This window comes from Nicotiana sylvestris, chromosome 10 (genome assembly GCF_000393655.2).
Source record: "Nicotiana sylvestris chromosome 10, ASM39365v2, whole genome shotgun sequence".
In the NCBI taxonomy this organism is placed as follows: Eukaryota; Viridiplantae; Streptophyta; class Magnoliopsida; order Solanales; family Solanaceae; genus Nicotiana; species Nicotiana sylvestris.
Genome location: NC_091066.1, coordinates 27,887,829 through 27,902,419, shown reverse-complemented (window position 1 = coordinate 27,902,419; position 14,591 = coordinate 27,887,829). Strand labels below are relative to the sequence as shown.

Below are 14,591 nucleotides of genomic sequence, written 5' to 3'. Positions count from 1 at the left end.
AGGAAACAAGACTTCCCATTGCGGAAAAGAGGAAAAAACATATTTCTGAAGCTTCATCTGTCAAGGGGAAGGAGGTTGAAGCAAGTAAAAGCTCGGATTCACTGGAAGAAAAGGTAATTTCTGATGTATTCATCTGTATTGTTGATGTATTCATCTGTATTTATATGTATAAACCTGTTGACTTCTCTGTTTTTTATGTATATAAATACATGTACATGTATTTAAATTTATTCAAAAAGGATATTCAATGTATTTTTGTACTTACATAAATCAATGATACAAATATGTATATGTATTCTGATGTATGCAAATTGACTTTTATTGAATTGTATGTTGCATAATGCATTTTAGATTTATTTTGATGTATTCAAATAGTTCTTTCACTGTTTTTTTTACCTTAATAGACTGACCTTTTCATATTATATATACGTATGTACTCAACTTGATGTATTTATTTTACTTAAGCAGGTTATATTCATACTTATACAAATCTATAAGTAATTGTATTCATTTGGTTTGATTTGTATAGTCAAGGCAGACACAATGTATAAGACAATTTGTATTTTTGTATGTATTCAACATTGTATATTAGTATGTAATCAGCTCCTCACGTGTGTAGTGTATATCCAAATCAGAAACTGAATAATACAATTGCTATAATTATATATTCAGCAGATTGTATATGTATTTATTGAAATTGTTATATAGTTGTATTCAGAAGTATTGTGGTTGGTTATGTATATACAACTCAACCACTGTCTATATTAGATTGTCTAAGTACCTGTTGAAAGGTTGTATTCGAATGTATTCAACACATTACTACAACTAACTATATCCAAAATCTATTTATTTAAAGGTTCAAAATATATTATTTCACAATGTCATCAGAAGTAATGACAAATCGTTGGAGCACTACTACATGTCAGAGTGTTAACTAAATCCTACATGTAGCATTTCTACACGTTCGCTTATTATGTCCTCCCTGCCCACATATGCTACATAAATGTTGATTTTTCGGCTGCAGCAATTCACTGAAAGAATTATCGCGCTCCTTCTTTGGCCTTCCAGGAGGTCTTTTCCATTTGGGTGGTAATACAACCTCCTCTGCAACATGTGCTGGTATATTCCATTCATTTCTGTCCGGTAGTGTCACGACCCCAGTTCGCCCTCCGTGAACTATCGTGACGGCATCTGTTCTCTACAATTAGGTAAGCCTAAATTGCGGAAGAAAAACCAAAATTTGCGGAAGTAAAACAATTTAAAACAGGAATAAAGTAATAATAGTGTTTAAATGTGCCACTCAGCATACACCGTGTTTAGCTCCCAATACCAATGCATAAATTCAAGACCCGAAAATCCACGAATCACAAGCTAAGATCAATACTATATAGCTCTAACTCCGGAATGTTTAATAAGAACAGAAAAAAATACAAAAGGGCTAAATACTAAAAGCAGGAATAGAAAGGGACTTCTCGGTCTGCGGGCGCGGCAGATGTACCTCAAAGTCTCTAGAGCAGTCGCCTCCTCAAGGATGATAGGCCTGAGTAGCGGTACCTGGATCTGCACATAAAAAATATGTGCAGAAGAGGCATGAGTACACCACAGCGGTACTCGGTACTCAGTAAGTGTCAAGCCTAACCTCGATTGGGTAGTGACGAGGAAGGTCAGGACCCTACTGAGGTTAAATAAAATAATAAGGTCAACAGTATAGAACAAAACAGTATAAATAAGTACAACAGTGAAATAACACAAGATGTACGAGATAGAAACAACTATACAGAAACAAGGTAAACACGGAAAGGAAATATAGTTCAACACCAATCATAACAATCGGGGATCTCCCAGGATCCTGTAGTCCCATATGTACATATCCGATGGATCTCCCAGGATCCCGTCTCGTAGTCCAACTCATAGTGCGCGGGGATCTACCGGAATTCCGTTCCATAGTCCCAAATATAAATACCCAGTACTGGGAGAATCTACCGGGTGCATTCCCGTAGTTCCATATAACTGTGCAGGGGGATCTACCGAAATTCTATATCCGTAGTCTCAAAATAAACAAACAAAGGGGAGCTACCGGAATCCCACATCCATAGTCCCAAGATAAATAGATAAGGGGGAGCTACCAGAATCTCACATCCGTAGTCCCAAAATAAATACACAGCAGCAACAGGAAAATATACAGAAATGGCAATATTTCATATGAAGGCAACAACTGATTCTAGCCTAGCATGCTGCACGGAATTCAAGTAAGGCAGGTTGAACAAATAGAGCAATTGAGTCACTTAGACATGCTTTCCTAAGCTAACAACATGTTTAATAGTGCAAGTAATAGAAACAGTAAAGGAAACATGCTAATAATTACTTAAAGAAAACTGGATTTCCAATAATTAGCACAAGTACGCACTCGTCACCTCATGTACAAGGCATTTTAATTACCAAATATACCAATCCTAAGGGGAAGGTCCCCCACATAAGGTTAGACAAGCCACTTACCTCGAACCCGCTCAAAAATCAATCCGAAATCATGTTCTTGCCACGAGTACTCAACTCCAAATGGCCCAAATCTATTCAATTCAATTTCATAATGTAACTAACACTTCAAGTAACTGATTCTACAATTAAAGTCTAAGCTAATACGCAAAATTATGTAAAATGACCAAAATGCCCCTCTGGACCATGTCCCGGAATCGGATAAAATTTATAGTTTCAGAATCCTCAAACTCTCACGAGTCTAACCATACCAAAATTATCCAAATCCGATGTCAAATACCCAAGCAAAACTCAATTTCTTGGTCTAAGAACGTTTCTCCAATTTTCATATAAATTTCGAAATTAAAGGATGAATTAATGTTTAGATTATTGGGTTACAAGAAAAAAGGAGTCTAGAATCGTTACTCAATCGATATCTCTGAAAATCCCTCACAATCTCGCTCAAATCCGAGCTCCCAAGCTTAAATTTTGATAAAAATGGCTAAACCCCCGATTTTGAAATCTTATATCTGCCCAGATAATTCCTTCTTCGCTAACGTGAGGCTACTATCGCGAATGCGATGCACAAAAGTCCTGCTGGCCAAATTCCTCTTTCGCGAACACGTAGCTTACACGGGCAAACCCTACGCGAACGCGAGGACCATGTCGCGAACGCAAAGACCAACGGGTCCTTACCTTCGCGAACGCGAAGCACATTTCAGATGCTTCACCTAGATGCTCTACGCGAACGCGAGACCCCCTTGTGAACGCGATGAAGGTTTTCTCTGCAACACAATAGCAGAAAATCTGCAATCTTTCCAAGTCCAAGAATGGTCCGTTGAGCATCCGGAACACACCCGAGGCCCTCGGGACCTCAACCAAACCTGCCAACCAATCCTAAAACATCATTCAAACTTGTTCCAACCATCGAAACGCTCAAAATAACATCAAAATACCTATTTTTCATCAGATTCAAGCCTAAAAATTCCAAAAACTCTAAAAACACGCTTTCGATTAGAAAGTCTACCAAACCTCGTCCAAATGACCTGAAATTTTGCACACACATCACATTTAACAGTACGGAGCTACTCTAACTTCCGGAATTCCATTCCGATCCTCGGATCAAAATCTCACTATCGGACCGGAAACTTCAAAAATTCAACTTTCGGCATTTCAAGCCTAAATTAGCTACGGACCTCCAAAACACAATTCGATCACGCCCCTAAGCCCGAAATCACCTAACGGAGCTAGCGGAACCATCAGATTTCCATTCCTAGGCCATCTTCATATTGTTCCGACTACGGTCAACTTTCCAACACTTAAGCTCTCATTTAGGGACTAAGTGCCCCAAAACTTCCCGAATCTCAAAAACGAATGTCCTGGCAAATCAAAATAGCAGAAATAAACTCGGAGAAAGCAGTTAATAGGGGATCGGGGTGTTAATTCTTAAGACGACCGGCCGGGTCGTCACAGGCAGTGGGTACACAGGCACATCGTATGTCATTACAACAGAATTTGGTTTATAATAGTTAGAGCAATAATCTTCTGGCATTAGAAATTTGCTCTTCAATACAGCCCAAGCATGTAGGCATGGTAACTCATCAACTTGGAACCTCCCGCAAACGCATTTTCTCTCTAACAGGCAGATGGTGTAATTCCTCCCTCCATCAGTAACCGTATGTAAGTATTCAGTCGATGGTACCACCTACATTTAAACATAGACCTATAAGTTTTGAGCACATATAAACAAAAAAATTCATTTATATACCATATAATAGACGTATTAAATATACAGCAGTATGAATTAAATCAAATATGTATTGAAAACAAACATATTTATGTATGTATAATGCAGAATTATTAAGTTAAATAATGCATCATATATGCATAATGCATAATTATTTCAGTTAAACAAATGAATTTTTGTATGTATAATGCAAAATTATTCAGTTAAATACAACTGAAATGTTTGAATACAGAAGAATACATCATTTATGTAGACCGGCAAGCTATAAACTATAATTACGTCTTATCTTATGAATACATTATTATACATCTAAAATTTGGTTAACTTTAGGCAGCTGAAAAGAAACAAAAACATTATAGGACTTTGCATGATAATACAACTAAATACATCTATCTAAAAAAGGTATAAATTATTTCAGAAAAAGTTAAGCTATCTAAAGAAAGAACTAAATATATGATACAATTACATTAAAATAAAACTTACAGTCATGCGTATAGACATTGCCTCATTCAAAGTCAGCATCTCCTGATATTTTTTCCAAGCATTGTGTAAGTCTATGTAGCTTCTTTGCAGTTACTGCAATTCCAATGTCCAAACAACTTCCTAACTTCTTCGAGGAAGTCGTATATTGGCAATTCTCTTACTGACACTAGTGCGACATTGATTGACTCAGCAATATTAGACGTCATGGTCCATCCCCTGTTAACAGGTGCATACAACCTAGCCCACTTTTCGTATCCAGCTAACTCCAAGTATTCTTTCACCCTAATATCTACCTTCTCCACCTTCTCCATCAGACTGTCAAATTCAGTTTGTGTGTATGCTTTTGCCATCAAGAAGTATATCTCGCTCAACTTTGCATGGATCTTTTTGAATCCCTTATATACGTTGTTCCATAGATGCCATATACAGGCAAAATGCGGTATATCTGGATACACTATCGATACAGATTTAATGATACTCTTATTTCTATCTGAAACGATGCACATGTTTTCCTTGTCACCGTATGCTATCTTGAATTGCTCAAAGAACCACGTCCAAGCAACATCGTTCTTTGAATCAATAACACCATATGCTAGTGGCAATATATGACCTGTAAAGACAATTGCATACATATTTTTAAAATATGTATTTCAATCTTTATAATATAAACAAAATTTATTATAATTCACGTACTCACCTGCACCATCCAACGTGCTGGCCGAGACGAATGTATCGGTGTAGTAAGATTTTAGGTGACTTCTATCCAAAACCATAATGGGTCTACAATGATCAAACCCCTTTATAAAGGCGTACAAAGATATATACACAATCATGAACTCATTTTTGGGCAATTTTACCATTCTAATGTGTGAACCTGGATATGTCTTATCTATTGTATATAAGTATCCTGGTAATTTTTTGTATGAATCAGCCGGTTCACCTCTCAAAAAATTTATTGCCTTTTCTTTAGCCCGCCACGCCAACATGTAGCTAACATCTACACCTAAATTTGATTTCACATCATCAATTATATCCTTTGGGGTGTATTTCCTCTTATGATTAGTAAGCTTGGGCCTAATCATACCACCTATAAGGCTGTTACTTGCCTGTCGCTGCTCATACACCTTGTCCTTCAACGGACATGTATGCTTATCAATGAATTCTCTCACTTTGAATAGTTCTGATTTGTTAATGCTCGAAGCCTTAAACCCCCATTCACAATCTTCTGACATACATAATAATGCATAGCTGCAAAGAATTTATCATTATACATATGATTAGCATAAATGCTTACAAAAAAATCACTCATATACACATGAATACAAATACGACTATAGTTATTTGTGCAAATAATACAACTGAATACACTTATAGTTATATGCATACATTTTTATACAACTAGTAAACCAAAGAGGAAAACAATGAGAGCCACTGTAATAAGTTTATACAATTAAAATACACAAGAATACATGTATTTAAAGACCATAAAAAAATAGTTAACCACATCAGTGAAGATCAATTGTCTTACAAATATGCATAAACACATCAACATCTAACTTACAACTCCAACCATAAATACAAAATATGATAAAAATAAAGAATATTAAAATACACTCAAACCTAACAGAATTAGACCTGTCAACCCGGAATTGAAACCTTTGAGATATAACATAATGCTCCATCGCCTCTATCAATGTAGCCTTATCCTTATATACTTGTCCAGCCATAACCTCTCTTTGATTAGTTTTTGAAATTATCAAATCCTTATCCAGTTCGAACACCCCAATTTCTTGTCCTGAATTGACAAAATCTAGAGCAAGTGTATCATCTGTATCGGAATCACACCTTTGAACTACTTCGTCTATTTGCACAATGTCGCCTTGAATTAAACTACCTCCGGATACAAGTTCTTTTTCAATAGTTGTTATGCACAAAGGATACATCCTGAATTCTCTGTTCTCTTTTTTCAAATCTACATACACCCTGTAACCCATATCATTGTGTATTTTTATTGGCGTGCAATTTCTTTCTACTTTGTATTGAATTTTAATGGACTTTGAGCTCAAATCTATGCCCAGTTGATTAGAGATTGACGCAACCAAATCATTATACGATGCATACTCCTTTATCAGTATTCCCTCAATTGAATAATCGACGTAATTGCTCTCAATGTTCCACTTGCCAGAATGCCACAACAACACTGTTAAACTTGCCATATGTATACAATTGTATCAATTGCAATTTTTCGTTGTTGAAAAGAGAACTGGGCACGCACTGGAACTACATAAAAAGGGAGAACTTAAAATCTAGATGTTGCTCTGCTTTAGTTTATTTTTTCCGATTGAAAAACTTTCGTGAATGGAGGAATACAGATTTATGGTGCAATAGTTTGTGTTAGTTGAGTTATATTAGGAGAATATCAGGTAAATTGATTTCCTTTTCGTTTTAAACCAGTTGAAAGGTCCATATTTTATGCTAAAAACGTTACTGTATTTTTGAATACACCTCGTAAATACAGTTGAATACATCTGAAGATTAGCTGGACTTCCCTGATTCACGCCTATTTTTGCGACTGTATTCATGAATACATTAGGTTACATACATCAAATACACATAGAAGGTATCCATAACACGTAATATATCAAATGGTATCTATAGATGACTAATTACTACTAAAAGATAGTGCTTTATGAAAATTTCTCAATTATATATACACTTCTATGAATAGAAGAATGTATAGGTCCAATTTCTTTTTAATTTAAAAAAATGGTGGAGGTCTTAATTAGTTTGAAGGTTTAAAATCAGAAGTGAATGAACCCCGACTTTCAATTATAAAACATGTTTTTGAGAGTATAAGTGTCTGACGTTTGTTTTAATTTTTTTTTTGTCAAATATTTTTAATTCAACCACATACTATTAGACAGAATTTTGATGTGAAAATAGCACAGGCTAGCCAGTTTTCGGACTGCTAATTGAAAAATAATTAACGTTTGCAAAGTCATTGAAAAATAGCCATTATTTTGCTGAAACACAGAAAGTTCCAGCATAATATATTGAAGATTGGAACATCTGTGAATGAACATCCAGCATATTATGCTGGAACTCCAGCGCCCGTAAAGTTCCAGCATAATATACTGGAGATTGGAGCACCTGTGTATGAACTTCCAGCATATTATACTGGAACTCCAGTATATTGTGCTGGAAGTTCACATGTAAAAAATTCAAACTCCAATATATTATGCTGGAATATTTTTCGGATTTTGAATAGTGTTTTCGTTCAGATTTATCTTTACATGAAAAGTTGCTAAATTTCGATTACTTTTAAAACTGTGACTACTTTTCAATTACTACTTGTAAATCTAGCTATTTTTGAATTTCACCCAATTTTGATCCAATCGAAGCCCACAAAAATTCCAGCCCAACTAAACCAGACCCCTGAATGGGTAAGGGTTAAAAAGAGAAAATCTCACTTTATACCCATTAAGCTCAAACTATTTACCCTTAAATACCCAAACCTAAATTATTTACTTTTCCTACCTATGCAACCAAGACTATCTACCCGACCCACAACTATTTGCCTTCGCATTTGAAGTACGGAATATTAAAACATCTGGCTTCATTTTTGCAAGCTTACTTGGTAGTGGACTTATATGGATCTACTTCTCCTCTGCCAGATCTATCTTCATTAAGAGAGTCAACCCAAGCTTTTGCTCTACCTCCTTTTCTTATGATTTTTATGTGTGTGTGAAGGAAGACCCACCATTGTTGAGCTTGAAGCTCCAGAATTTGAAATTATATATTGTTTGATTCGATGTGGGTGCTATAAAATATTGCTTATAGTATCTTCGAGTAAGCTTCCCAGATCTAAAATTTTATGTGCATTTGAATATCCATCATTGTTGGGCTTGAAGCTCAATTTTATTTTTAAAAATTTCTTGTTTGATTCAAAGTGGGTGCTATTAAATATTACTTATAGTACCTTTTAGAAGTTCATACTGAAATTTGATAGCATTTGGAGCTGATTTGAGGTGATTGAGATTGAAAATTTTTAGCTGAAAATCGAAGAAGAACACAACTACCCAAGAGTATACCGCTACGGTATACAATATGCTGTAGGAGTATATAGCTATACTGCAACAATATACTATTATAGCTTATAATATACTGCAACGGTATATTATAATAATCGAAGAAGAACACAGTTACCTAACAGTACTATAGTATACAATATATTATAGGAGTATATAGTTATACTGCAACGGTATACTATTATAGTATACAATATATTGTTATAGTATACTATAATAATATGCAATATACTATAACAGTATGTTGTAATAGTATACAATATACTATAATAGTATACTTATTACCGGTAAGTTCACTTGCCTTTTTCCCTTTTAATTTGCTTTAAGCTTTTACCCAGCGTGAGAGGCAAATTGAAAATGCCAAAAAAAATAAAAATTATAGAATGCTATATAATGTAACGGTATACTCTTACAATTAGATCTTTTTAGAATTTTTTGAAATTTTTATTGACAACTGATATTATTTCAATTTAATAATTGAACTAATTTTTTTAACTATTTGCGTACAATTGTATACCCTGTTGGTATAGCTATATACTATACTGGTATTATATGTTAGTTAATATTTTTTTGTTGTATTAGCTACATTTGATTGATACACAATTTGATTTTTCTTTAGTATAGTATAAAAAAAGAATAATAAAAAATAGTGAAAACATTAAATGAAATTATATTATGAAGAGAAAAAAGAATATAAAAAAAAAAGAAGTTAAATGAAATTAGAAAAGGAAAAAAGAAGAAGAAGAAAACGAGAAAAAGAAAAGGAGAAAGAAAAAAAAGGAAAAAAAGAAAAGAAAAGAAGCATAGAAATAAAAAAGAATTGGAGAATAAAGAAAAAAATTTCCACAAAAACTATTATGGGTAGAAAATGTAATTAATTTATGAGTAGAAAAATAAATGAATAGATAAGGATAAATAGTTTTGTTTTTGCGGGTAACTGTATCATTCTCCCGGTTAAAAATCCCAATGGGTAAGGGGTAGACATCATGGGAAGACCTACTCATAGGCCTGAGAATTTTGGCCCAAAGGAAGGAGGTTGAGGTTCTTTTTTCTTTTTCTTTTTTAATTTCAATTTTTTTTATTCTTATTAAATTTATTGTCAACAATCTTATAGCAGCATTTTCCTTTTGCCTTATTTTCTTCTTGTCCAGTTTACATAAAGTGTTTACTTTTACTCCATGGCAGATGTATACATTAACGTTTTTTTTTTTTTTTTTTTTTTTTTTTATATATCGTAATGAAGTGCTCTCAATTTTGGAATAATTAAATCTGAATATGTTTTCAATAGCTATATTTTGTTGATGTAACGTCCCAAAATGGGAAAAAGATTGTAGAAAGAGATTAATTTTATTGCTTAATGCGGATATTAAAACTTTAAGTCATTTTTTATATGAGTCAAGTAAAACTAGAGTAGAAAATACAGTTAAAAAAAGGAGGAGGAAAAGTGAGTGAATAACATAAGCAAGTAGTATACAAGGAGACAAAGACTGGCAGCTAAAATTTTATTTTAAGGGTAAGTAGTGAAGTTCTAAATTAATCGAGGGACGTCGCCAAACGAAATGCTACGAACAAGTTAATTGAGGTAAAAAGCTAATAGTTACAAACTCATTCAAAAAATGATTTCCATCCCTAAGAATTAGGAGATATATATAGATTTAACTTATATACACTGACACTGACAGTATAATCGGAATACATAACTGGATTGAAAACGTTGCATAAAATATCAAATACAATCAGATAAAAGAAAAAGTTATAATATATATGCATTAAGGATAATTACTGAATTTAACTGATCAATTGCTATGTAGATTGGCACCATTCTTCCAATGTAGGGGTTGCTACTCCAATATTTTTCATGTCAAGTATGTTTGCTGTTACATAGAGAAGAGCAAACTAATTGTTAGTAGGCCAAAAGCCAGGTTCAAGAAATTAAAGCGAGCAGTTAAAAAGGAAAATAATTAAAGCATATATTCAAGGTTGATTTAATTTACCTAATAGTCATAAGCTACACTAGATCGAACAAATTGCTAAATTTGGTCAACCGGCAGATATATAGTATAGGACAATAAAATAAAATTGTGGACAAGAAAAGGGATTGCCTCTTGTATATTGATATAAGATAATTCATACCAATGTGTATATCAGGTGTAGCAGCAGCTGTGGCGTCAGTAATAACTGTCACTTGTTTATAGTCCAATGATACTGCATCAAATACAGTTTGCCGTATGCAATTTGGTGTTTGGACACCTAGAAAGAGACACAGCAAATACAAACATACTATATAATCAAGATTTAACTTTTATAAAAGGACAGTGCAATAATAAATAATAGTGGGAATTTCTGTTAAGGGGATTCAAAAAAAAAAGTAAAAAATTAGAAAAGAGACTGTGGTCAATGAGAATTAAACCAGTAACCTAGTAAAGATTTTAAACCCCTTGACCATTGGGCTATATTAAAGGGATCCAAAATATAATATATAGCGGTAAAAATCAATTTCTGCCTTATATGCACGATATAATTTTCCGGCTAAGCGAACCCTCCTTCCCCCTAGTAATGTTTTAGCATGTTATAATAGGTAACGTGAAATGCAAAGTAAAATTGTGTATAATAGACCTAGTGGTCCGGCCCTTTTCCGAACCCCATGCAAAGCAGGAGCTTAGTGCATAGGGCTTCTGTCCTTTCTTTTTTTCCCTTTATAACAGGTAACCTGAAAACTCTAGTACTAAAAATGTTTGATTTAATTACCAGTGAAGACCAAATCAGTAATGCCATTGGTCTGAAGATATGAGTGAAGGTGAGTGTTAAGAAATGCGCTGAAACGTGTTTTGACCAGCTTGTAATCCTCTTCTACGTCCATAACGAGCCCATCAACTAGTTCAGCCCCAACACTACCCTTTGATGCCAGCTTTGGTTTAAAGTGTCGACGAAATAATTCAACATCTCTCCCTAATGGATCATTCTCACGTACAACCTACACAACAAAATAAAGTGGCAATTTTATTTGTTGGTCATAACTATATGTTCTGTGTTCAACACATATATATAAGCTACCAGAGGCGGTCACAAGATTAGAAGGTGGCGGGTTACATGCGCGGATTGCTCAACCAGTACTCGCATCAGACTTTTGATTTTAAGGGTTCCAAACAAAATATATGACCGTTTCAATATATATTCATAGATATATCCAAAATATTTGTCGAGGTTACGGGGTCCATGGACCCCTCTCCTCAATACGTATGACCGCCTTTGAGTGACCTCTAACTAGTTCAGAATTGAAGCATAATTGATTGATTGGCAGTTAAGAAAAATAGAAGAAGCCGAATGAAAAATAAAAAAGAAGAAATTGAGTTTGGATAAAATACCCAAACGATGTGAATGCCACAGTTTCTTGCAACCTCAACAGCTTTGATAACGTTAGGGACGATAGCTTGACCTCCTTTTACTTGCATAGGGCCAAATATGAAGTCTTTCTGGAAATTAACAAGAGTATAGTCAATGCAAATTTAAAATAAATATTCCCCCTGTTTCAAAAGTATGGATACCTTTCAATATTTCCTTAATAGGAAATATTTATAGGGATAAAAATGTTATGACAGGTTTCAGACCACAAGTTTTCAAAGTTTTACAGTCACACAAATGTGATGGCTTATTTAAGACCACATATCATAAAGTCTTTTATTCTTTATTAAAATTTGTGCCAAGTCAAACTAAAACAATCTTTTTGAAACGAGCAAGTAGTACTTGTCATGCTGATTTAATTAGAAGAAATCAAAAGTGCCAAATAATTTATCACCTGCATGTCTATGACAAGGAGAGCTACGTTCTTCCATTTGCCAACATTTAATTCCGAGGCCATTATTTTTGTTGTTACAATCTTAGAATTTCCAGAGAGCAAACTATGGACAGGGTTTCTCATGAAGATTGGATCCGATTTATATTCAAAGTTTGTACCTCAATTATTGATGGGGCCGGTGGGTGTGTTAATTTTATATTGTGAAAATAGTTTGGCCTAGCGCTGGTTTGGGCACGTCGCTTTAACGACTAGCTGGCTTGGACACTTAACTACTCGTTCTTTAAATAAAAAATTATTTTTACTTTGAATTTAACTTATATCAATAATAATATAAATTTTACAATATAAATGTATTCAACAGATTATAACGTATTAAATAGTTTATTCTGCATTGTCTAGTTAGGAATACAATAAAGTGATACACAGTGACCCGTTGTATGTCATGTTAACCTTATGCATGGTATTAAAAAAATTATATATCATTCAATGCACAAAAGTTAAAATTCATTAATACTTTTATCTTTAATTCATTAATAATTTAATCGTGGAGTAGTTGGTTCTTGGTCTTGGGTTATAACCATATGGTTTTTGCTTCACCATTGATGTACTTTGCGAAGAAAAAAAAAACCCAAAGGAAATTGTTCAGCATAACCTTTTACTATTTAAATAGAAAAAATAATCCTGCAAATATTTCTTCTTTCTATTTTTCAAGTTTCTTAAAGAAGTAGTAGGGGTAAATAAAAAGAGTGTCTCATTAGACTTATTTCTTGTGTCACGGAATTGAATGAGGGAATTAAAATATTTATCGAACCCTCTAGTTCAACTTTTAATATTTGATAGAAAAGCAAAAGAAGAAAAGAGTATGTGCATGATGTTTAATGCAACTTGCAAAGCATATGGAACAACTTGGTGCTTTGTTTTTTCTCCGCAACTTGGGGCTAAATATTGGACTAGTATTGCAGGAGATACAACCCATACATTGTTGTTGCGACAAATAATGTGAGAATTTTTTGTGATGATCAATAATATTGTTATACGACAAATAATAATATAGAGATCTTAATGTGGTGAGCAACAATAAACTAGCAATTATATGTAGGGACTAGGGATCGCCCATTTTAAGGAACATTATTTATATTTTTGTACTCTTATCTATGCATGTATTGTTATATATATATATATATATATATATATATATATATATATATATATATATATATATATATATATATATATATATATATATATAATTACAAAAATTCGATCATGTGGAGTGTATGCATATATTAGCAACATAAAGTTTAAAACTAGCGACCATATGTTGCATTTTTATGCGGCGTTTATGAGAATCTTACGGGAATGTACCAAAAAAATACTATTGCCAACAAGAGTAGCCATTTTAGTTGTGCTATAAAAAATAACCAACGATATACAACATTCAACAAATATAGGCAAAAAAAGATTTATTTTAAATGAGTATATTGTTGTGATTCGTTGAAAATACATAGATGTGGCAATATGCAAAACTAGACGATGTATGGATGCGAGTTAGACTAGTTTGGAGTCAAAATTTATTATTAATAATATAAAATAAATTAGGCAAAAAAAGGATCTTTTTCAATGAGTATGGTTGGAATTCGTTGAAAACATATAGATAATGCAATACAAATTTTGAGCAAGATTGGAGGTGATTTTGTACTGGGTTGGTATCAAAATTCTGTAGATAAAATCGAGTTTAAAAAATTCTTTTGCGACACATGTATCAAACATGTATCACGCATGTATCTCACACACATGTATACATGGATATACAAGTGATATACATATGACACATATATGATACACAAATGATACACAATGTGATACATATATAATCTTTTGTCATGTTCATCTTCTACTTTGAAATTTCAATTCAAACCACCTCAAAACTCTACCAAATCCTCCCAAAACTGAGATTCAAACTCCTTAAGATGTACCCAATCTATTCCAACAACATACACTCAAA

The 14,591-nt window shown here is 33.4% G+C and overlaps 2 protein-coding genes across 2 annotated transcripts; both read right to left on the bottom strand.

The window, feature by feature from the left end:
- Positions 1–4,773: 4,773 nt before the first annotated feature.
- Positions 4,774–6,918, bottom strand: LOC138879127 (uncharacterized). Its single transcript, XM_070158712.1, has 3 exons — positions 6,359–6,918; positions 5,400–5,950; positions 4,774–5,312 (listed from the first exon to the last, which is right to left on the bottom strand). Exons 1-3 carry the CDS (start codon positions 6,916–6,918, stop codon positions 4,774–4,776), a joined length of 1,650 nt encoding a protein of 549 aa, XP_070014813.1.
- A 3,480-nt stretch (positions 6,919–10,398) lies between these two features.
- LOC104225565 (probable inactive nicotinamidase At3g16190) lies at positions 10,399–12,739 on the bottom strand. The gene is made up of 5 exons (XM_009777390.2): positions 12,587–12,739; positions 12,156–12,263; positions 11,539–11,764; positions 10,924–11,040; positions 10,399–10,664 (listed from the first exon to the last, which is right to left on the bottom strand). Exons 1-5 carry the CDS (start codon positions 12,707–12,709, stop codon positions 10,594–10,596), a joined length of 645 nt encoding a protein of 214 aa, XP_009775692.2. The 5' UTR covers positions 12,710–12,739; the 3' UTR covers positions 10,399–10,593.
- Positions 12,740–14,591: the final 1,852 nt, after the last annotated feature.

Bases quoted from the DNA above. Each gene is read 5' to 3' on its own strand.
- LOC138879127 (XM_070158712.1), bottom strand. From the start codon at position 6,918: ATGGCAAGTTTAACAGTGTTGTTGTGGCATTCTGGCAAGTGGAACATT. The intron at 5,951-6,358 runs GTTTCAATTCCG...AATTCTTTGCAG, and splicing joins CATTATGTTATATCTCAAAG to CTATGCATTATTATGTATGT. The intron at 5,313-5,399 runs GTGAGTACGTGA...TTGTCTTTACAG, and splicing joins CAGCACGTTGGATGGTGCAG to GTCATATATTGCCACTAGCA.
- LOC104225565 (XM_009777390.2), bottom strand. From the start codon at position 12,709: ATGAGAAACCCTGTCCATAGTTTGCTCTCTGGAAATTCTAAGATTGTA. The intron at 12,264-12,586 runs GTGATAAATTAT...GTTAATTTCCAG, and splicing joins TCCTTGTCATAGACATGCAG to AAAGACTTCATATTTGGCCC. The intron at 10,665-10,923 runs GTATGAATTATC...TCTATGTAACAG, and splicing joins TACACCTGATATACACATTG to CAAACATACTTGACATGAAA.